The 24,535-nt window shown below is 38.1% G+C and overlaps 1 protein-coding gene across 1 annotated transcript; it reads right to left on the bottom strand.

Annotated features, from left to right (window-relative positions):
- Nucleotides 1–111: 111 nt before the first annotated feature.
- Nucleotides 112–23,411, bottom strand: pkd1l2a (polycystic kidney disease 1 like 2a). The gene is made up of 41 exons (XM_047807552.1): nt 23,090–23,411; nt 20,274–20,432; nt 20,003–20,191; nt 19,273–19,383; nt 18,790–18,937; nt 18,467–18,696; nt 17,972–18,379; nt 17,767–17,861; nt 17,541–17,688; nt 17,222–17,411; nt 15,440–15,548; nt 15,215–15,347; nt 14,786–15,121; nt 14,546–14,688; nt 14,169–14,351; nt 13,947–14,084; nt 13,718–13,873; nt 13,198–13,322; nt 12,151–12,271; nt 11,899–12,030; nt 11,577–11,799; nt 10,363–10,553; nt 10,042–10,272; nt 9,208–9,309; nt 8,943–9,121; nt 8,073–8,219; nt 7,271–7,470; nt 6,924–7,171; nt 6,628–6,826; nt 6,081–6,526; nt 5,893–5,989; nt 5,403–5,543; nt 5,137–5,322; nt 4,724–5,054; nt 2,674–2,807; nt 2,469–2,596; nt 2,210–2,370; nt 1,843–2,053; nt 1,151–1,252; nt 921–1,052; nt 112–838 (listed from the first exon to the last, which is right to left on the bottom strand). The coding sequence occupies exons 1-41, from the start codon at nt 23,409–23,411 to the stop codon at nt 716–718; spliced, it is 7,488 nt and encodes a 2,495-aa protein (XP_047663508.1). The 3' UTR covers nt 112–715.
- Nucleotides 23,412–24,535: the final 1,124 nt, after the last annotated feature.

The raw sequence follows: 24,535 nt of genomic DNA, 5'->3' as shown, positions 1-24,535 counted from the left end.
TTATGAAAATTCTTTCCAACTCATTTGACCTTTATTTTATAAAGCACATACAGCATGCTGTTGTATTATAAAATGATGATGAATACAAGGGTTTTATTTTTGTCCCCCCCCCCCCCCACCTAATAACAGCATGTACTAATTTTTTTTTATTCCTCTTATACCACAGCAACAATGGCATTTACCATCGGTTTATAGTTGCATTTAATGATAGGTTAGTTCCTGTTATCACATACAAATATAAACATTTGTTCCATCACCAGCTTTTATTTATTTTTTAATTTATTCACTTTTTTTTAAGGCTTAGACTACATGAAGTGTCCACCACAATTTAGAATGAGATTTGGTTAATTTAACTGCTCAGCTAGATGGATGCATAGCATTATTGATGACTGACTGAATATTTTGTATATCCAAAACAAACTGTTAAATTCTCCAAAACAGAGACTCCTTAAACCAAGATTTTGTAGGTCTTGGAATTTTCATCAAAACAAATTCAAGCAGCTAAAATCAGAGAGCTACGATGTACAGCTTGTATAATAAAAGCCTACACAATACATGTAACACCTTTCACATTAAGCTTTTAAATATAATAGCATTGTGCAGTGATATTAATATCCCTAGCAATTTGCAAAGACAATGAGCATTACATAAAAGCTTCTGTTAGCCACTTCTTCTACTACATTTATCTTTTTATCTTTCTATCTTAATCACACTTTTAAGTTATAGCAAAAGGTTTTGCTTTTGGTTCTTCAGGAAACTGGTTCTTCTTAACTCTGATCCCCAAAAGGCTGCATATCTTCATTAGCATCAGGTCCACGATTTCCTCCTCTTCAGATGGCTAGGAAGGAGACAACATTTTAAAAGCCTGTGGATAAACTGCTTTTTGTATAGTTTTAGTGAAGGAAAAAAAAATCTTTTACCTTATGGTGTATCTGTTCTTCAGAAAATGCCACCAGGATAACGGATATGAACAGATTTAGAACCACAAACGTCATGAAGATGATGCAAGAACCAATGACAAATGCACCAAGAACAGGATTGTAATGCAAAACCTGGGATTTTAAGGGTAAAAATGAAAAGATTACAATCATTCATTATTCAATAATCAATCACTATTATTGAGGAACATTTCTAGGATGATCTCACATACTTCTTCATAGTTGAAGATCCCCAGTTGTAAGCTTACGATGGTCTTGGCAGCATGGAGAAGAGTGTGGTAGGAATAAAGCTTCCAGCCGTACATTAAATTACACTGTGGGAAGATGATGAGAAACAGTTTAATCAAATGACTTTTATCATCTGTATTCTACTTTTTTGAAAACATTTCTCTCTCCCTCTCTCTGTCCTTCGAATCTTGGGATGTGGTAGCTCAGTAGTTAAGGTGTTGGGCTACTGATCGGAAGGTCATAGGTTCAAACCCCAGGTCCAACAAGCTGCCACTACTGGGCCCCTGAGTAAGGCCCTTAACCATCAGTTGCTCAGTTGTAAGTCACTCTGCATAAGGGTGTCTGCTAAATGCAGTAAATGTGATCTTTGATTCGGCTTTTCTTTACCCTGAGGCTTGATGATCACAAGCTGATGAGATGTATTGCAGATATAGGCTACCAGTGCATTCTTTTTTTTTTTTTTTTTTTTTTTTGCTTGTACCATTATACCTTAAATATATGACATTATTTGTTGTTTGTGATGCATTTCAGTCATATGAAATGGATATTGAGGGCATGCATGAAAAGACACATCTGAATTAAACAAAAACATGAAGGAATAAGCAATGCGTTTTGTAATGCAAACGTAGCCTGTGTTTCTCAGAGCTGAGCAAACACACAAATCAACATTTCTTACAGCAATGGAGTAAGCTAAGAGCATAATTGTCATGACGATAATGAAGCCAGAGATGTCGTTCCAAGCCCGATGAAGCGTCGCGGTGATCATTTGCAGCTTAGGGTTGAGGCGCAGCAGGTGCCACAGTTTGACTGTAGCCAGCAGAACTAGGAAAGCTATAAGGTATCCAAGAACTCCATCTGCTGTGGCGGTTTCATGGAAGCTAGCATGTCTGGCAGAGGAGCAAAGGGTTACTGGAGATATATACGGCAAAAAACATTAGCTGATTATAATGAAAGCCGATTAAATATCTGATTTACATTATGAGGGATTATCCTATATTTTCACATCCTGAATACAATGAAACGAAATGTTTAAATGTACTCACTCATCTTTGTGGTTTTGATAGTACTCGATGTCTCGTTTGCCCAACAGTGTCCTCTTGATGAAAACACACAGTGCACTCCAGCTTAAAATAATGATAGCTAACTCCAAAACATTCCACTTGCTCCTGAAGTATTCCCACTTATGTTGTTTCATAAGCTTTCCCTGTTTAAAACAAAGAAAAAAGGATATCCTACTCACTCATTCTGATTCGGTATTAAATCAACAATAATTATTGACAGTTTTCAAGTGAGAAGACTGACCTGCTGAAACATGTAATAAAGAATGAAGAGAAAATAGATGGCTTCAGAGGCCATCATGAAAATATGAAAACCATCAGTTGACTGATAAAGGCGGACACTTTGTAGATCACTGCGGTACTGGAATGCTCCTGTGAAACAAGTAATAGGTTATAAACCTCCTGGATCTCATAGAAAGCAAAGAATTGAGCAAGAAATTGTGACTCACCTACTGCTGTGGTCTCAAACATCAGCGTGACAATACAGAAGAGGTTAACGTTAGCGTTATACACTGTGAACTCCACAAAGATAGCCCGAGTGTATTTGTCCACCCAGGTGCTCTCGAAAAGGTACCGAAGCAAACTGTGAAGGAAAACACGGGTTTAGAATATATCTGACAAATTTGAATACAACTAAATCGTGCATGGTTTCAAAATGGTTTCATGCAATTTCAAAAGGTTCAGTGAGAATTAACTAGACTGCATTACTGAAACTTAAAACTTTGTAAAACTTTATACCACGGAGTTGTTAAGAGCTTAAAGGTAGGGTCTCCGATTTTTGAGAAATGCTTTAGAAAAATAAACAAAAAACAAAACAAACGTGTAGCCAATGAGCAGAAAGGGGCGGGTCTTTTCAATATGCGGTGAGAGAGTGTTCAGTGCGCTTGTGTGACATTAGCAGAAAGTGGTTTTAACATTGACATGGAGGATAAAAACAAAAGAAAGAAAGCGAAGAAAGGCTTACGATAAGGTAAGAAGTAGGACGTGTTAATATAGGATCAGCTTTCCAGCGCTGGAGAGAACTGAAGGAGCAGGAAGTTGGCCACATATTCACAGACTGGAGTTTCCCGAGTCAATAACTCCTGAGCTAAACGCTGTTACTACACAAATAACACCTCTTTTCTATTGTAGTACTGTAGAGAGGCAGCTACAACCACGTTTTGCTAGTAATAGCTGTGAATAGCTCCAATCTGTGAATATGCGACCAACTTTACTTAATACGCCGAGGCGCTTTTTTCCTTCTTGATAGGTGAGTAACATTGGTTTTGCTTTGTTTCACAGAACTAATATATGCCGTCCTTTGCATGATTATGCTTGTGTGTCATTTTTGCTTGTTTGTTTATCTGCAATCATATTGTTCTTCCCTTCAGCTATGATAAAGGCACATTTCTTTCCATTAGTTGCCTGGGTTGCATATGTATGTGTGGGCGGAGCTATCAAAACAGGGGTGGGACCCATTTGGGTTAGGGGCGTGTTTGTTTTGGTGCTTTTATATGTCAACATTGGCTTTCAAAAATCGGAGACCCTGCCTTTAATTCTGATTAGCTATAAGTTGTTGGCATTAACTTAAACAACACTAATCAGTCAGTAGTGTTTATTCTAATTCCACTTGTATTGGAACATAGAAACTATTTATATCTATATTCTATAGGAACACTATTAATATGGCGAATTCTCTTTACTGATGTTTAACATTTTTGGAAGACATGTCAGACATGAGAAAATCTTCAGGACAGACATTGTTTGCTTGGTTACTTGGTAACATGACTACATCATGTTCTTTTTCTTGTTTTATAAAAAAAATATTGGTTGGTGAGTTTTTAGCTAGTCTTTAGCTAGACTTTAGTCTATTACTGATTTCCCAATTTATTCTTTGTGTAAACAACTAATTATAGGGAGCTGCAGTGTTCCCTTTAAATGGTAGGAACAGTGGTAAAAAAAATTATCTATTTATTTTAGGATAGCGTGATATATACATTTCTGCATACATAAGCTCATAGAAGAGGGGCACAGTGGCTTAGTGGTTAGCACGTTTGCCTCACACCTCCAGGGTTGGGGGTTCGATTCCCACCTCCGCCTTGTGAGTGGAGTTTGCATGTTCTCCTCATGCCTGGGGGTTTCCTCCGGGTAATCCGGTTTCATTCCCCGGTCCAAAGACATGCATGGTAGGTTGATTGGCATCTCTGGAAAAATTGTCCATAGTGTGTGAATGAGAGTGTGTGTGCCCTGTGAAGGGTTGGCACTCCATCCAGGGTGTATCCTGCCTTGATGCCCGATGACGCCTGAGATAGGCACAGGCTCCCCGTGACCCGAGGTAGTTCGGATAAGCGGTAGAAAATGAATGAATGAATGAATGAATAAGCTCATAGATATTGATGATAGGCTAATGTATTAGCTCTAAAAAAAAAAAGCAATTCAGTTGAAATCCCAATGAGTCTCTGAAATGTAACCCCTACAAAATGCTATAAGCATCTCCTAAACCCTGCACCATATCCATACCTTCTTGCGTTTTGTTTGTTAGGCCCCAGGTCCACAACAAAGCCTCCACCTCTGTAGAAAGCCACCCCACCCCAGATAGGATGCGCCCTGAGTCTGGACTGGGTTTGGTACCACCATGGCATGAGGAGACTCTTTGACACATTTACATCTGTTGATCGGTTCCAGCCAGGACCGTAGGAGCCCATGTCCTCAACCTCCCAAGAATATGGAGCATTGCAGTCACGGATGGAACGACTCATGAAGCTGGAGGTCCTGCAGGAGTCCTTGTGCACTCGAACCTGCCGGAGTCGAGCATTGCCGACGAGCTTTGAGTTTCCATCTGTGATAAAGCCTAACATAATGACCAAAGTATATCAGATATTATGAACACATCTGGTTAAAGTGAGCATAAACTTTACACATAAAAGGTATACCTGGTTGTTGTCCAAAAACCTTATTCAGGAGGGTGGTGTTCGCCCAGGAAAAGACATCTTTGTAGTTCATACTGTCAGCAATGCCGGTCCTAAAACTCTGCTGAATGTGTTGAGTGAGGTAGAAAGCATTTGGATCTCGCTGACCGTAAGCCACCAGGAGTAGCATCCAGAGGAACCCTACATAAACTGTAAAGGAAGCACTTGCCTTACACTAAGCTGTTGCTGTTTTCCAGTTAACCATTACATTACAAATATGCATTTCTTACTGAGAATTTCCCTGATGAGTGCAAAGACTTTCTGTTCTTTGATCATGTTGTTCCTCATCTTCTCAATATCACAAGGAGGAGGAGGCTGATAGAAACTACATGTGCTGTCCCTCCTGGCAATGCATATGTTATCAGGATCATCTGTGGAGCAAAACCTTGGTGAATGTTTGGTTTTGGTCAGCATTATAATAGATCTGAGTCTTTCCCAGGGAGAATGGGAATAGATTTGGAATACCCCCGGATGAGACTCCAGCCCATTGCAAGACACTGTGCGTATACACATTTACACATTCACACTTAGGGGCAATTTAACATAGTCAGTATACTGTATCTAATGGACTAGTCCTGGGAGGAGGAAAGAAACAAGCGAACCTGGAGGAAACCCAACATGGAGATGAAAAAACATGCACAGAGTGTAATTTGGGCTTAGGATTAAACCAGGGCTGCGAGGCAGCAACAATACCCAATACAAATCATCTTTAAAGGTTACCTGTACTAGATAAAGCACCCTCAATTGAAACATCACCATAATCTTCTTGATCGACTGTCTTTAGGACCAGAGCAAAGAAGACGGCAAATCCAAGCACCTATGTAAAAGACAGTGACAGTCATTTAGAAATATCTTGATTCTCTGTTCATATAAACAACAAAAAAGACAAATTAGTCAGGACTTGTTACCTTTATAGGCTGGGTAATGAAGAGGCTCTCAAAAAACGACACAACCATAGAAATAAGCCAGCTAATAGAGCGATCCGTTCCATAAGTCAACCCATACATCATGGTGAAATATGCTGACACTCCACTAGTGGCTGCAACAAGAATCCAGCCAACAAACACAAACCACCAGGGCAAGCCTTTCTGACAGCACTTCTTATCACCTCCAGCATGCTCTCCCAGACTGGAGCTACAGGAGATCTGGTCTCTATTGGAGCTGGAGGAGAGATATGGCTCTAGCAATTGTTTCATGCCCTGAACCTGCAACACTGCCTGAATGTAGCTCTCTGGTTTAGAGAACCGGGAAGGACCCAGCAGCCTCAGCTCTTTCTCCACATTCTGAAGTTGTTTGTAGAGATATTGCCTGAAAATTCTGTGTTTCTCTTTTGGTATGTTTTCAGGACTCCTTTCTGGTAATGTAGTAAAATAAACAAGAAGCATATTTTATAGCATGTTTAACACAAATGTAAGATAAATTGTTTTTGTATTTATTTAGCTTTTCAGTCCATACCATGAAGATTTACAGCACCCAGAGAGATGGCGAGTTCCTTTTTGGAGGCATCAGAGTAAAACTCGCCTACACGGTTCTGCTGACAAATAATGTCTTCAACTAGTGACAGGAGATCATTGATATCCATTTTCTCAGGGTCTATCATTGGCATAGGGCTCCTCAGAGCCTTGGAGAGAGATTGGGCTATCCTCTTGATGTCCTAAAATTTTACAAGGGCAAATAAAACAAATATTTGAAGTGTTTAAGAAAAGTATTTAAGGAAATCATTTTTTAATGGTCTGTGTACTCTTGTGTACCTTGGTTACAGCATCTGGCGTGATCTCCCTGTGGTCACTCTGTGGAGACGGAGGTTGGGTTGGCGACACCCGTCCTGTTTTTCCTTGCTTAACAGAAGCAGGCTTAGACTTTTTAGGAGTTTGATCTGTTGCTCGTTCTCTTGGTCGAACATTTCTGAAGATGCTTACTATAAGAAGGTTGATGGGGAACATAATAATGGAGCTCTGGATTCCAATCATCACTTGCTGCCAGGTAAACTCGATCTTCCCTTTAGGCAGAAGTTAATAGAGCATTATTCTTTTTTAAAGAACTTCAAATTGTCATGATGAAGTTAGTATTAATATAAATGGGCAAAAACGTGCATTACCCAGATCCATGGTCTGTTCAGAAGGGTCAGTGGGAATCCCCCAGAACATGATGCTGGTCAGCATTGTACAGAGCAACAGAGAGAAACAGCACGAAACACGCTGTACTCGGGTGAAGTTACTATTGGGTGGCCGAGTGATCACTGAAAACCAAATGTGACCATCTTGGAAATCTTTTGTGGTTTTCATAAAGAACAGATTACTGTTGAAACAGAAACATAAAGTTTTAATACATATGTATAAAAATAACTTCTGTAGATGTCATAACTTCTGATAGTATAAATTACTATGAGCTGTTATATGACGTACACTATATGTCTAAAAGTATGGAGACACCTGACTCTCACAGCCACATGTATGGGCATCCATGCTGTTGCTAGCACACAATTGTGTAGAATGTCTTTGTATGCTTTAGCATTGAGATATCCTTTTATTGACACTAAGCTAAGATCCATGAAGACATAGATTGCCAAGATTGGTGTGGAAAAACTTGAGTGTCCTGCACAGAACGCTGACCTCAACCCCAATGAATATTTTTAAGATAAACTGGAATGATGCCTTCGCACAGACAACATCACTGCCTGACCTTTTGTGCTCCTGTGGCTGATTGATCAATACAAACAGCCACAGCCAAATTCTAAAGCCTTCACAGAAGTATGGAAGTAATTATAAAAGCAAAAGAGGTACAGTTCAATATTATGCCCATAGATTTGTAATGGGATCTTCATTACTGGTGTGTCCACATACTTTTTTCCACGTAGTGCATCTTCAGGGGATATTGTTCATTTAAGTAATGAAACCCACCTAAACCTTTTTAAGTCAGTTTCTGTTGCTGCAGGAAACACTTTATCCAGGGTGCACTCTCCGACATCAATAGCCAGCCATGAACTACATAAGAAATGCCACTTTTGTCCTGTCTCCAGGTCTTGGACCATCGCCTTATTAACATACCTGAATAGCAGATATTCAAGGTAAATCACGTGGCTCCACTATGACAACAGTGGATGTAATTACAAAGCAGCTTTACAGGAATAGAAAATTTATATTCATCCCATCCCTAATAAACCAGCACCATTGGTGAACTGTTGGACTTTATTAGGAAGAAGCCATGAGGGGAAACATTTACAGATTTTGATAGATGATCTTATTCAGAGCGACTTACATTTATCTCAGTTATACATCTGAGCAAATGAGAGTTCAGGGTCTTGCTCAAGGGCCCAGCAGTGGCACCTTGGTGGTTCTAGGATTCAAGCTCACACCTTTCTGAGGAGCAGACCAATACCCTAACCACTGGGCTACCACTTCTCCACGCCAGACTCCTCTCCTCATCTGGGTGACAATAAAAAGTATGACTGTAAATTATTTCCTTTCAAAAACTTTACACTATATAGTCAAGTGCAATTGTGTGACCCAGAGCTTTGAGCAATTAATGAATGAGTGGCAGCATATTTTCTAAACTTAATTATAGTTTTAACAGGGAAGTGGTAGCTCAGTGGTTAAGGCATTGGACTAGTGTTCAAAAATTTGAGAGTTCAATATACCGATATTCTGATACTGGAGGCTTCTTCCATTAATGGTAAATTAACATCTACAACCTTTATCATGTTTTTTTTGTGTCTAATTTGTTTTTAGTAGACAAAGATAACACAGATCATCTGCAATACAAGTTTTTACCATGCAGGATGTTTCCCAGAATTATCATGCCATAATCTGATGCTCTGCAGCTCTCCAAGTGAGAATGGCGTGGTGAGGAGGAACATGTCCGTTCCTCCTCTTTCAAATACCGGCTTTTCTGGGTCAGTTAGGTGATGGGGCTCACTTTCTCCCTCAGAGCCCAGCAGAGTCACTGTAACCTATGGTAGCATTGAAAATTACTGTATGTGGTAACACTTAGACTTCATTCCTGATTGAAAATTCAGGGTGAAAAAGACAAACTGACCTGAGATGATGTAGATGCTCCACGGCGATGCCCAGTACTGATGGTCAATAAGTAGCGATATTCAGCCAAAGGATCGTTATCAGCTAACACTGTGACTTTCACCTTTAAATTCAGAGTACACCGTATTTAGAAAAAAATGCATCAATATCATCTATAGATTTTTTTAAAGCATTTTTCTATTGATGCTAAGAAAACATTTGTCTAGCAAAAAAATGCAGTGTTGTATTTAAGTATAGAACCAGCAAATACAAACAACGTAGCTGACTAGCATCTATGCCTAAGACATAACATTAGCGACATTCTAATGATAATAATAATTCTTCTTGCTGGACTCCTTATTTGTGAAATCTATATATGGTAAGTTTATTTTATAGGGGAGAATCTGCTGAAATAACAGGGTTGAGTAAATGAACTAAAATGTACATTTGTCATAATTTATGCTGCATGACTTATAGGAAAGGATATTTCAAGCACAGCATACTAATGGATTTACGTATTGCAATATTTACATTTCAAGGAAATGTGACATTAAAGGGGTTGATATCAGTAAAATGCTGTTTTGTTAGTGTTGTTGATATGAAAATACATATAGATCTTTACAGATGTCACAATATGCATGTTTAAAATGTCCTTTTTCCTTTCCTTTACATACATAATTATAATAATATCAATGGGACACAAATGGCACCCCAATCATTAAAACACTCATAAAATGGTATGTACATGCATACTGGTGCTTACTTAAAACCAGAACATAACAAGATAACAAGATAAAGATTGACAAATAAAGCACTCTGGAATCATTTCAGTAAAAACTTCTACAATAAAGAAGACCTTTGCAGTGTCTTGGATGTCCTTTCGTCGAGCCCAAACCACAGCTATGAGATAGACGAGGAAAATAGTGCCCACGAAACACACCACTACTGGGTTATTGACAAACGTGGCGAAAAGTTCAGCGGTGCGGGACACGTCGACAAGGTTGGGCATGACAAAGAAAGAACTGCCGAAAAATGTTAGATGAGTACACAGGCACTGAGTATGCAGTGTTGTGGTGTGAGGTCCAACCTGAGGAGACAGAAAAGTGAATAAACGAATGCTTCTACAATATTCTCATTTTGTAGTCTGTTTTGGAGAAAACCTACTAGTTAAGCTTACCCTGCAGCCATAGTCACTCCATGTGGTTTCAGTCTCGTCCCAGTACTTACACTGAGCAGCTATCGACGTGATGTACACTGAGGCATTTGAGGAGTTTAAACCTGCTGATCCAATAGGCCTCACCAGAAGATAGTAAACCCCTACTTCTAGTGTTATATCCCTGGAATCCAGGACCCATGCATACCTCTCTTCTATATAACACAAAAAACACCTTTATTTTTCCAGGAAGTCTCACTGAGATTAAAATCTCTTTTGCAAGAGAGACCTGGCCAAGGTAGCAGCCATACAGTTTGACAACATATTAAAATGCAACAAGTACAAAAATAAAAAGAAATATTAAAACATAGGATCCTCTCAATAAAAACAATCACATGCATTCATTACCACTTTCTTTATGATGCCTTTAAATTCACCGATAGACACCAATTTCTCTAGTTTTAAATCTTTTTGCAAATTATTCCATGCCAAAGGTCCAAAATAGGAAAATGCAGTTTTCCCCAGTTCAGTAAAAACTCTAGGTACATTTAAAAGCAAACACTTTGAAGAGCGCAACAGGTAACTGCCAGAACTAACACAAAGAAGAGTACAAAGATACGCTGGAAGTTTACCTAGCATTGCTTTATAAATAAAAATGTCACAATCATCATTTATTTAAATTACTATGTTCATTTGAAAGCTGGTAAAGTTTAACTCCACTCTGAAACACACAAAATATGTTTATATTGGAATACTTGTAATCTTCTTAGTGCTTTTGGTGCTAATTTATTGCTTGCTATTTGTTTTTCCATTATTATCATGAGAGGTTATTGGTTGTCTGTTGCTCTGATGTATCATGAGGACATGATGTCCTAGCTCATATTTATGAGAAATCCAACACAGACTAGTGGTGACAGGAAACACTGGACTCAGAGACACTATTGTGTTTAGTCATAACAGAGAATCTGAGAGTTGGACAGAATGAAGGACTAAAGCACTGCTGCATCTAGTCTTTAGGGAGATATAAAGTCAGATAAATCCCACTGGTAGCAGTCAAAGGGATGAATGGCATTGTGGAAGGGATGTAAGGAAACTGTTAACCAAATGTTAACGGTTGGCCAATATGCCAATAAAAGCAGTTCACCTTTGAAAATAATTCTTGCTTGTCAATGGAGATTATGAAGATTAAGATGCAAGTTATTCAGGGTAGATTTTTTTCCAATTCTGTCTAAATTTACCTGTTGAATTGCCTGGTTGAGGCAGCTGAATTGTGGTCTTGTAGTGAGTGTTGTTTGGGTAGTGTTCAAACCCCAGGAGTAAATGTAAAGGTATCTCTTCTGAGGGGTCCAATTTCAAAACCAGAGATATATTTGGTGTAGTCACATTAATAATTAAAGTACTGTAGTTCTCCAGGTCCAGAAATGTACTGTTAACTTCAGCCTCTGGTCTCGGCAAGATAATCTGGAAAACAAAGCAACACAAAGAGCACATATGTACTATATAGTCAGCTGTACGCACTCCTATATGTTACTGCTTTCATGAATCTGTGCATCATCTTACCTCAATCTCTTCACTGAGGTCCGATACTGGGATAACAGATCCATTCTCTCGAGTGATGGACAGAGATGCCACTGCTCCACTGATGAGCTCACCTTTCCTCAAGGGGAAAGGGTTTATCGCAAAACTCAGCATCTGTGACCAGACACACAGTAACACATGAAACAAAGAACAATTATAAATGGACTGCACAATTAATTAAACAATATACTAATTGGAGAGTGCTTTCTTGGTCAAAAACTAGTAAATTCGCACCCGTAGATCCACTGTCTCTTCTAAAGGCAGCACATTAGGACCCAAAGACGGGAGCACAAAGCTGGCAGAGCTGTTGTACTCAATACTGAAGGACTGCTTCTGAAGTGCCACTGGGGACATTCTAATACAATTTAAAAACAGAAGGGGAAAATTTTTTTAAAATGAGTTATTTTTTTTCTAATCTTCAAACTGAACACATATACACTCACTGTCCACTTTATTAGGAACACTTGTGCACCTGTTCACTTGTACAATTATCCAATCAAACAATCATGTAGCAGTAATGCATAAATAAATAAACAAACAAACAAACAAACAAATAAATAAATAATTGATTGAATGAATGAATGAATGAATAAATAAATATACAAATGCAGATTAAGAGCTTCAGGTAATGTTCACATCAAAAGGAATGTAGTCTTCTGCTGTCGTAGCCCATCCACCTCAAGGGTCGATGTTTTATGCATACTGAGGTGCTTTTCTGCTCACCACGGTTGTAAAGAATTAGTTAGTATATCCATCTTGGTAGCTTGAACCAATCTGGACTTCTCTTCACAACACAGGAATTCTAACCACAGAACTGATTTTGTTTTTTGTTCTTTAACTAGAGCTCTTAACTTGTATCTGCATTGCATTGTGCTGCAGATACATGTTTGCTTCCTATTACATTGGACGGTGAGGGTATTTGTGACATATCTCATGTGTAACAGATGAACAGCTCTGTTGACCAAGTGACATTAGAAAGGAGGGTGTACTTCAGGCATGGGCTACCAAATTTGAATTATTTTATCAATCTAAATATAAATATTTTTAGTCATCCTTATGTATCAACATTGCTCATACATCATACACCATCATGATGTCATTATTTTAATTCTGCTCCTTCATTGAGTATGTCTGGTTAAGACTAAGCTGGAAAACTGACTGACGATTGTGAATAGAAGGTCAGATAATATTATGAGGTGGTATTTTCTGTGTATTATGTGTAAATAAGAATTCATGTTTTCACCCGATCAGGTATCGGATTTTGTATTGCCTGTAGCTTACCTGTTTACATACACACTGATCTCAGAGGTGCTAACAATAATAGGCTCTTGGTCTACACTTGCACCAACCAGCAGTGCACTTTGGACATTGTCTGCTGCATGTAGCAGGTTTTCAGAGATGACCTCCTAGAGATAAGCAAAGGGAAGATACAGCTTATTGCAAATAACACAGAATTCTCAAATAAGAAGGTGCTTGATATTCTATAATAGAGTCATTAATATTTCTACTAATGACAGCTTGGACTGTAGTGCTCTGTAAAATCTGTATAATTAAAAAATCGATAAAAAATCACAGGTTTATTTTATTGCACTCATTCTAATGCTTTTCATTGCATTAAATTACATTTTGCTGTGTTCTCTAATGAGGTAACGTGTAATTTTGGGCAAACTGTTGTGGTATATCCAAAATACTAGGAAAATAATACAAGGGGCTAACAGTGACTCCACATCCAACAACATTTTTATTGATTATTTTCCTATTACAGCATGCCCCAAGTCCCAAATGCCCTGGAGAATGATACCTGCTGGTCTGTTCTGGCAGAAACTTTGAGGATGTTACTGGCAGCCTGAATGATGGGTGTGACCGCCTGCCTTGTTACTTCTTGGTCATCCCTCTCAGAGAGTGTGAGAGAGACCAGGGACAAACTGAGCTTTGACAAAATTGAACTAGCCTGTAACTGTAAATAAGAAAGAAATATTTGAGTGAAAAATATTATTCACACATTATGAGTGATGGAACAGGAGTACTACCTGAGCTGTAGATGTCAACTCTTCACTCTGTGTAGTGAGGCTCACTACAGCATCAGCTGTCTTTTGCACTTCTCCGGGGTTCTTGAGAGGGGCAGAGTTCACAGCTGTTCCCAGGTCTATCAGCATCTCCTCTCGGAGCTTCAGTCAGGATGTACATGTTTATTAATCAATGTGCAGAGACGTGAAATGATCAGCAAACTGTACATAATTCTATATTCACACCTTCATCTTTGCATCTTGTTTTTGGCCCTCGGGTGTGTCCTCATTCAGCCTGTATGACACAGACTGGAACATCTGGGCTAGTGATGCCCCTGTCAGCTTCCCATGCTGCAACATTTGGTCCACCTGCTTGGACACAAAGCCCTGTAGATCCTCCACTGTTGGCCCAGTACTAACATCATTTACCTGAGATCATTAAAAAAACACAGGAACAAATGACAGATATGACAAATTGCCCTGATCTGGAGCTAACTCTCTAACATCAGCCCATTTAGTGGGATACCCAAATAACCTTTCTCAATTTCAGTAGTAATGTAGTTACCACAATTTGCCTTTGCAGGGCAGTAAAGCTACAGATTGCGATATAGTTGTGTGCAAACCTGAACAGATAAAGTTGTGTTTATCTTCTCTCCTTCCACATTCTCAACAGTGACTGCTACAACCAGGGTGTAGTTAGTACCACCTCCAAGAGGGAGAAAGAGTGACTTCACTGTCTGGTTATGGCCACAGTACAAGTAGTCACCTATAGCCCAGATAGAGCAAAGGGCAATAAATGATGAACGATGGCAACAAGTGAGAATGATGAGAACGTCAAAAGCATTAGGTCAAGGTTTTCTCACCAGTGGATGTTCTGAAGCAGTACATACATGGTCCAGATTTGCAGAACGAAGGAGCCACAGTACAAAGGATGTTGAAGGGAGAGAAAATATCTCCGACAGTGGGGTTAATGTTACAGGACGGTGCTGAATCTTTTAAAGGATTAATTGCAGTGGTGGGAGAACTAAAGGGAGTACTGGAGGTGGTTATAACAGACTCTGTGACTATAGCCTGTGTTTGGGACGCAAGCTGCCCATTTGTGGCTTGACTATTAGGTAGTAATGTTGGGAACAAAGTAGACGAGACACCGAATATTGGGATGGTGAATTCAGTCGATCCAGATAATCCATCTCTTACACCTAAAATAAAATAAAGACATTTTTTAACTATTGTAGCTTTTCATTTGTAAATCCTTAAAGAAATCCAAATAAAAAAAAGAAAGTGATACCCACCGTACACAACAACGTTTATGTTCTGCTGTGCATTGACTAGAATTTCACTCTCGATTATAAAAGAACTGCCACCTTCTTTCTGTTTTATCAGGGCTTTCTGCCCTGTTTCAGAATAGCAGGATCTCAAAATATCCTAAAAGCAATGAATTAAAGAAACAACAAAACATAAGTCACAATATTGCTATATAAATATGGAGTTATTACAGATCATATAAATGCACTTACAGGAACATGGCTTTTGTCCTCAAAGTACCAAACAATTTGTTGACAGCCTTCACACTGCAACTGCAGATTAACATTGGCATTGACATTGACTGGGTTGCAATTGGAACATCTGAAAAGAAAAAAGCATAAATATCAATAAAGTGAGACAGAATGTGATTATAATATGAGCAACAAAGTAGACTAAATAATTTTTTTTCCATTGTAGAAGCAGAAAAGAAGGCCGAGGTACATGATAAAATGATGTTAAAAATTCTTGCATTGAAAATATTTTTTGTCTGCTTTTCTCTTTTTTCTTTACTGGTAAAGCAACATAAATACATTGTTGAAAATTACCTCACTTTTTGCTCCAGTAACCAAAAGTTTGGACATACCAAATTATAAATAAGCATTAATGTAAATTCGATATGAATAGTAATGTTAGTACCTGTGTTTATTTCTGAAATAATAATTAGCAAATTTTCTTAAATAGGTTTTACTGAAATTTAAATCGAACAATTTTAACAATATCCCAAACCAGCGAGGGGCTTGATCTTGTAACAAATCTGGCATGCAGACAGAATGTAGGTCTTTATTGCAGCCCCTTTCAGCAAGCACTAGCTACCTGCAAGGAGTTCCAACTTTTTTAAAAACAGAAAGCATGGAAGGCACAAGGCTCAGAAAGTGTCACATCCTCCTGTCTGAATTCATGCACTGACCAGATCATACCATAGCAACTGGACCTGTGCGAAGTACGCTCCTGCTTCAAATACTCCACAATTATACCCATCCCTAAAAGGCAACCAACACAGGACTAAATGACTACAGACCCATCACCTTGATCTTTGTGGTCATGAAATATTTTGATATGATTGAACCGGTTCACTCATAAGACATCACAAAACAACCCCAACTTGGACTACCCACAGTTTGCATATCAGCCCAATAGGTTGGTGGACAACATGAGACATGGGATTTTGGCTCAGCGTTTAACCCTCAGAACTACAGTCAGCAGGGACTTGGACAATAGTGACGTGACATACGGCTAAATATGGTGACCCATACTCAGAATTTGTTCTCTGCATTTAACCCATCCAAAGTGCACACACACAGCAGTGAACACACACATCATGAAAACACACCTGGAGCAGTGGGCAGCCATTTATACTGCAGCTCCCGGAGAGCAGTTTGGGGGGTTCGGTGCCTTGCTCAAGGGCACCTCAGTAATGCCCAGCCCGAGACTCGAACCCACAACCTGAGTGTTAGGAGACAAACTCTCTAACCATTAGGCCACGACTTACCCTTTCTCTTTTTCTCTCTTCTTCCTTTTTTTTTTTTTTTATAGCATCAGCTTCATCACATAGAGGATGTACTTCATGCACCAGCTGAAGAAGTTCAACCTGCCTCAGTAGCCCGATTAAGCAGTTCTACAAAGCCATCATAGAGTCTGTTATCATTACCTCCATCAAAGTCTGGTGCAGCTCCGCCACCAGACATGACATGCACAAACTGTAGAGCTTCATCAGGTCCACAGATAATACCATTAAAGCTATGTAAATCTGCCAACCCTACTCATATTACTGAAGCACCTGTTCAGGTAAGGAACTGAAACAGAAGTTAACTGGCATGTGATGAAACAGCTACGACTTTCTCTGCACACAATGAAATTCTAGCTACCCGATTTCCTCTAAAATATAATTAGTAATACCAATCAATAAAAAAAGACATCTTTCCATTCGAATCGGATGTATTTGAAGAGTACAAACACCGCACAGTTTGCACAAGGAAGTAAATAAAACATCTTACGTAATGACAGGATTTAAATCTTTCCCTGGAGATACAAAGATGCATTTGCTTGCTGTCTGTTCCTCAAGCTGCACTGTAGTCTTCTGAGCAATCACAGTGTAAACTGAAAAACTGTAGGGTGGTGGAAGACAAGTAGCATTTATCTGATGGGTTTTAGTCTGAGTACTAACATTACAGGGACAAGTTCCACCTGAAAGAGAAACAAATGGCAATGGAGTCCAACACTTAAAATACCTCCAATGGAGAGAAAAGGTAGTTGAATCTAAGTAGCTAAGTGGAATTTATATTTTTATAATGTTTTTCATAAATGACCACTTACTGCAGTTCCAGGCAAATGTGTAATGGTTAGCATTTCCATTTAGGCCATTAACATCCAACATTATACTACTTGTGCCTACAACTGGGCTCTCTGGGTTTGCAGTGATCAGCAAGATATTGCCACTTAGCGTTCCTGTATGATCTCCCATCTAAAGAGTGGGAAAGTATTAATAGAATTGATATATGGCATTTGATGTTTTGATTACACAAAATTTTGTTTTGTATACCGAATTGTCTGCCTGGCAATCCAATAGTGTATCTCCAGCTTCGACTTCCATTGAGGTAAACAAGTTAGATGCCTTAACCTTTATCCGCATTGAACCTGTAACATGAAATTCTATCGGTTATTTTTAAAAACAACTAGGAATAAAGAGTTGCATTCCTAGTGAACTAAAACAACAAAACAAAACATTACAGCAATATTAACAGCACCTTCTATTTTGCTTGAGATCCTGAACATCTGTAAACTCCCATTTAGCATGCGATGTATCTCGGAGAAGCTATCATTATCTGCAGACACCAGAAAGAACACCTCAACTGGAGCACCGTGGTCCAAAGAGACATTAACATATAGAGCTGAGTCTGAGCACAGGTCCTGCTCTGGTGCCACAGAGGCTTTAAGACCATCCACTGGCTCCACCAAGCAAAGTTCCAGAGGAACAGACACATCTGGAGCAGTCACTCCGTTGGCGGCCAGGAGACTAAGTTGATGGCATCCCAAGCCCAACAGCTGTAAAGTTTCTTGAGTGATAGTGATGTTGTGAGGAACAATCCCTCTGACTACAGAAGAACGTACAAGCTCAGTGATTCCATGTTGAATTTTGTATGTGATGTTAGTACCTGATGGAATAAAGTGGTTATTTTCAAGTGAATCTATATCACTGTAGGTTTTCATTAGAAAATGTTGTGATAAGTGTTATATTTTACCAGCACTGAGCTGCACTTGGATTCTCAGCACATGGTTGTTAAGACCTTTGCAGTTTTCACTGTCTGTTGTCTGGTTTGAGCTATGGCACACAATTTTACTAAATTCCCCAACAGGTTCTTGGATCGTGATGGTTTTCTGAGCTGTCACATGCCACTCACTGGTGCTACACTCCACTGTAACAGTATACACTCCAGCATGTTGGTATCTGTGCACTATAATACTCTGTAACCTAATAAGAAAAAGAGACTTAATGTTAATGTTTTATCTATTTATATATTTCTTTATTTATGTGCAGAATTCTATATGAAAGGTTGTAATTTACTCTTCAGGCATGTAGGGGTCAATAGTGTGTCCATCACCAGCATTCAAAGTACATGTAAGATTTCCTTGGTAAGGATGAAGCAACCATTTTGTTGCCAAGGTGATGTTTTGAAAGACAGCAGCTTGCTTGTTGATCAGTAGATGAAGACCTGTTAAGCAACAAAAGAGTGTTATTGTGTTACTAATACATAAACTCTCACATTGGACCTGATTTCTATTTTCCTAGTATACAACATGTATTATCCTTTAGATTTCGCAACTATGTTGAAACCATGCGATATGGCATGTATCATGGATATAACTGTAAAGATTAAAGGTTATAGCTCATTTACGGCTTGAGCCACAGCATGATTAAGACTGTTCTTGTAATCTTGAGCCATATCTGCTATCCAAATTATGTTAATTATCTAAATATATTTACAATAACTTTTATTGCCGCTTGTTAAGACAAGGAAAGTGATAAAGACTGAGAAAGTTCTCTGACCATCTTTGCAGTGATAATCCACTGATAAATAGCTTCCTAGTCCTGGGCATGGCTCTCCAAAGGATGCTACGTTTGCTACAGCCTGGCATACCTGCAACCCATGACAGTGCCCTAGGGAGAAGAAAGTTCATAATTATATAGTAATTACATATAAATTGTTACTTACATATCACTTGTGCATGCATGCAATTATCTAATCAGACAGTCCAGTGACAATAGTGCGGTGCATACAATCATGCCGATTAAAGAGCTTCACATCAACATCAGAAGGGGGAAAATTTTGATCTTTGACCTTGGTATGGTTTTTAGGCTTGTTTGAGTATTCCAGAAATTTACCATGGTATTTTCACACACATTCTCTAGAGTTTACAAGGAATGATGTAAAAACTGTAAAAACATCCAGTGACCAGCTGTTCTGTGAGTAGAAATGCCTTGTGGAGAGAGCCATCAGAGGAAAACAGCCAACGGTAAGTCAAATAATTACAACGATGTTCAGAAAAGCACCTCAGAACACACAACAGGTCGACAACATCTTGAAGCGGACGTGCTACCACACCAAAAGACCACATTAGGTTCCACTTCTGTCAGCCAAAACTAGACATAAAAATGATACCTGGATATTCAATTATCGAATGACTGGCTAATTGTATACTTGCATGAATGAGCAGGTGTACGGTTTTTCTCAATAGAGTATATTTTTAAAATGTTTCTAGTACTGTTCCTTTCATACCCGACACCATATCCACCACGTCGACCCAGCTGCACTCCTCCCGTAAGGTTATGTCAGGCAGAAAATGTTCAGCCCTGCAGTAGTGCGGCGTCTTCCTGCCGTAGAAGCTGTCATCGATCTCTATAACCTGACCAGAGCCACACTGTAGCGTGGCATTGTGTTCCAGACAGGCTAGAGCATGTCCTGACTCTGCCAAAAAGAGACTAATTTGAATTCACGTTACAGGAATGGGACACAGAGACTTGCCTGTGTGTGTACAAAGTAGACTAACCAAACTCGCAGATAAAGTGGAGCTCTTGGCTACAGTTTTCGGTTGATGCCCACTGAAATCCAGATTGCTTCATGATGTAACCACAAGCTTCTCCAACCTCAGGTTCACGGAACCAGTTAGAGTAACTCACATCGGATCCATCCAGCCAGGACAAGGAACCTACAAAGAGAAATTTGCTTGTCACATGACTAATAAGACAACGTGTAATTATTAATGATTTAATCAAAAGTAAAATATAATGTAAATATTTAATATAATATATAATATAATATAATATTTATATATAATATATATATGCTAATTTATATGTCTAGTTTGAATGCTAGTTTATGTCTCATATATATATATATATATATATATATATATATATATATATATATATATATATATATATATATATATATATAAGTAAAATTCCAGCTATTAAGTATTGACATGTTCGACTTTTGATTAAATCATTAAAAACTACACGTTGTCTGATGAGAGATGACGAGAAATCCCGAAAAACAGTACTATAGCAAAGCACAGTTATTTTTCATGTTAGCATTTATTAATAACATTCTTATCACCTAGTGTTAAAACAGAAGTAATAAAAGAACTCAAAACCAAAGCTGACAGTTTTGCTCCTTCCATTTCTTAAAACAAAGACATAAAGAATGAAAAACAACAGCATTTGAAAATACACAACACCAAAGGACGGAGTCTGGACAATAAAGTCAGCTTCTTTGTATGTGGCAACAAAAGGCCCTCTGACATATAAAAGAGACTGACACTTTTAGGGCCTCAGTGAATGGAGCAAACAAGCCATCAAAATGGTGCTGGCTATACGAGATATCTAACGAAAGAAATATATCCTAGGTAGATTGTCCGTTATCAGTGGATAGAGTGTGATTTTTTTCAAACTGTTATTTGTGCCTGATAAACCTGCAGACACATTACCGATAACAGTAACAAAGGTACAGCTTGTGAGATAATGTTTGTACACTATACTCTTAAAGGGAATGGTTCTATCAGTTGCTTCATATATCGAACCCCAGTATGGCTCTTTATATAGAAACATTTTGAACAGTTCAATGAAAAGAACTTAATGGGAATCCACATCACATTGGTTTTTTAAAATTCTTTTCATGATTATTTTATGATTATTGTAAAGATACGGCAGCCTAGAGGTTAAGTTTGTTGGACAAGAAACAAAGCCCTTAACCCTGGATTGCTCGGTTGTATAAAATAAGTCAACATGTACGTTGCTCTGGATGAGGCTGTCTGCCAAATGCCATAAAAAATAATAGTATGATATACAAATTCAGACAAGAAAATTCAAACACAGTATATATATTTAAACTTAAACCACACCTTTTTTAAAAAAAGAATGTATATAGTAAAAGAATAAAATAAAATCCTGCCTCTTATTTCATTCATTTCGGTTTGAATCATACATTTCATAAACTATTTCTTTGCTAAAATGTGTAATTCGTAAACAGTTCAAAACATTCATTTGTAAACATCTGTCAGCACTAATACATAATTACCAATAATTACCATTATTACAATTAACACCACCACATGGTACATACAAATGTAAGGACCATTCACTGAATTCTACTTCATCACATATCACTTTCTGTACTGTACTAATATCAGATACCGTCTCTGAATATCCTTGTATTGAATGTGCATTACCGTCCATGTTATGTTAATCATTTATAGTGGGAGGAGTATACAAATGCAGCATATGAATTTCACTGCATATACAGTAGATGCCTCTGTGCTCTTTATGCACGTGACAATAAAGTATATATAAAAATATAGTTAAAATTCTAGTGGCATTCATATCACCTTTAATTCTTTGAACCTCTTTGTTACAGCATATAGGGTCTCCCAATAGTCTCCATACACAGGGGAAATGAACACATTTAGCAGCATGTTTTACAAAACCGCTGAGATCCCCGGGTCTGAGGCCACATAAAGGCCATGATGTACCATGGAAAGATAACAAAGATCATTTAAAGGAACTTGAAAAGTATAAGAGACAACTCTGTGTGTGTTTACAAAGAAATGGATATCATGTACAGGATGTATAAAATAAAGTTTGCTTAAATGTATTAATTTCTCCTCTATAAGGAGACTTCGGGACACCCCGAGTTAGTGTGTAAAGGTATAACACACTTTGGGATGTGCTGTTATAGGAAAATATATGAAAATAACACAAAGGTTACTGACAAAGCACTGATACTGGAGACTACTTCTATACATGTTAAATAACCATGTTTTCTGTAAGAAGATGGTTATTTAACATGTATAAAAGTAGTCTCCAGTATTAGTGCTTTGTCAGTAATTTAATGAATTTAAATCTGTTTACTGTAAGGTTTATAAGTTCCTATAATTTCACTGTTACTATAGAAACAATTACACAGTATTTATAGTATACTATGTACTATAGAATGAATGAACTGATTTGAAGTAAAGTAGCTACATGGTCAGAACTGGTGCAATAGAAAATGAATCAATCTTATGTCTAGTTAGATTTTTAAAAATGAACACTTAAGTAACATATACTGTAAAGAATATACAAGTTTAATATAATGTACAAGTTTCATTTCCAGGTTTAAAAAGATGCTTGCAATTAATTTAGTCTTCAAAACATTTCACGTCTTGTCTCCAGAAATTATGGTAGGTAACTTAGATGAGTGTAACACTGCTTTTTGGATTATAACCCTGACCAGTTACTCATTGCTAATTCAATTCAAAAACCCCTCTAAAAACCTTAACACTCATCTTAAAATATGGCACATATATGAAAAGACAAATCTACTTGCCCTCTGTGGCAGCGGAGCCCATGCTGAAGTTGAAGGAGGAAGGTGCCAGGCCTAGCCACCAGTCCTGCTCTAATTGCAAATGTCTGTGGAGAAATTGCTGCGTCTCATCATTCTGGATGAAGGCCAAGTGTCCACCTCCACGCTCACACCACCTTTGAGCTTCGAGGAAGCTTCGCTGCAGGGTCACAAACTCATAGCAAGAGCCTTCAAAGGCTTTTTGGTGCTCAAGACAGATCTGTGTTTCTGTGTCTTCTTCACTGTAGACTGCACTGATGCTGAGAATGACTAAAAGGAGATGAGTGGAGAGAGCATGTGTATCCATCTTCCCCTCTTCTCCTGCATACTTTTACAAGCAGTCAGTTGTGGTCCATATTTAAAGGGGGCTGATGTCAACGATCAGCTAAAAGATAGTGTAATTATACTGGTAGGTCTGGATGGCTGGTCTTTGTGCTTTTTCAATAGATTAATTAGAAGTATTGTCCCTGCACAATAATGGCTCATGTGTAAATAAGAGTATTGCTTCAGCTGGTACAGGCAGCCCTTAACATTTCTGCATGGATGGAGATAAGAGCAAGGACTGAGCATGAATGACAGTCCATGTTGTTGTGGCTGTAATTCAAATTACAGTGTTATTTTAACACCCTTTTTTTTAAATACATTGTCATTTTTAAGGTGACAGCTCATAAACAGGGACTAGCAATAGTAAAAAATTAACTAGAAATAGTTAAAACACATAATGTGCCATTAATTAGTAAATTTTAAAAAAATATAAGAAAATAATGGAAAAACAGGGGTATTGTAATGGAGTTGGATGACAAGTTTACTGTGAGTTACTGAGGCCAATCCAATGTTGATTATTTTCCTATAACAGCAATCTAGGAAGTATTGTTTTCCTTACAACAAGTAAGCAAAAAGATTATTACTAAATATCACTATAGAATATAAATATCATTATTACAAGTGGGACTTAAAATTGTTTACTTGGTTTGTGATGAAGAAACCGTAACCTTTAATTTTGATGTCCAATAGCTGAGGCATCGAAAGGAACCCAGCAATACTTTTACACAAGTAAAACTATTATTGACTTTCTACAAAATAGACCTTGACTGCTATTGGACAAAACATACAGTATGGCACATATATAAAGTACTGTCCAAGGACCAAAGTAAGTAGAATTGTGTGACTCAGCATGGACTCACACATGGTTTGCAGATGTCGTTAAATATCGCAGAGCCTCTGCGGCAGAGGTTAGTGATCAGTGGAAATGACTGGATAGATAGCCGAATGCATCATTAAGAAATGTATCATGTGTTGTCTTATTATTTTCGTTATTAAATCCAAGAAATGGAATGGAATGAGTGTTTACATTAAAAAAACATACTCAGATGTTTCATTAGAAGTTCCAAAACTAGAAGCGAACTCAGATGAATACGAGACAAAAATATA

This window comes from Tachysurus fulvidraco, chromosome 2, assembly GCF_022655615.1.
Source record: "Tachysurus fulvidraco isolate hzauxx_2018 chromosome 2, HZAU_PFXX_2.0, whole genome shotgun sequence".
Taxonomy (NCBI): domain Eukaryota; kingdom Metazoa; phylum Chordata; class Actinopteri; order Siluriformes; family Bagridae; genus Tachysurus; species Tachysurus fulvidraco.
This window is presented reverse-complemented; position numbering and strand designations above follow the sequence as displayed.

Coding starts and splice junctions, on each gene's coding strand:
- pkd1l2a (XM_047807552.1), bottom strand. CDS start 23,411: ATGGATACACATGCTCTCTCCACTCATCTCCTTTTAGTCATTCTCAGC. Junction 19,384..20,002: donor CGTGGTGGATATGGTGTCGG/GTATGAAAGGAA, acceptor TCTTCTCCCTAG/GGCACTGTCATGGGTTGCAG. Junction 2,597..2,673: donor GTTTGAGACCACAGCAGTAG/GTGAGTCACAAT, acceptor CTTGTTTCACAG/GAGCATTCCAGTACCGCAGT.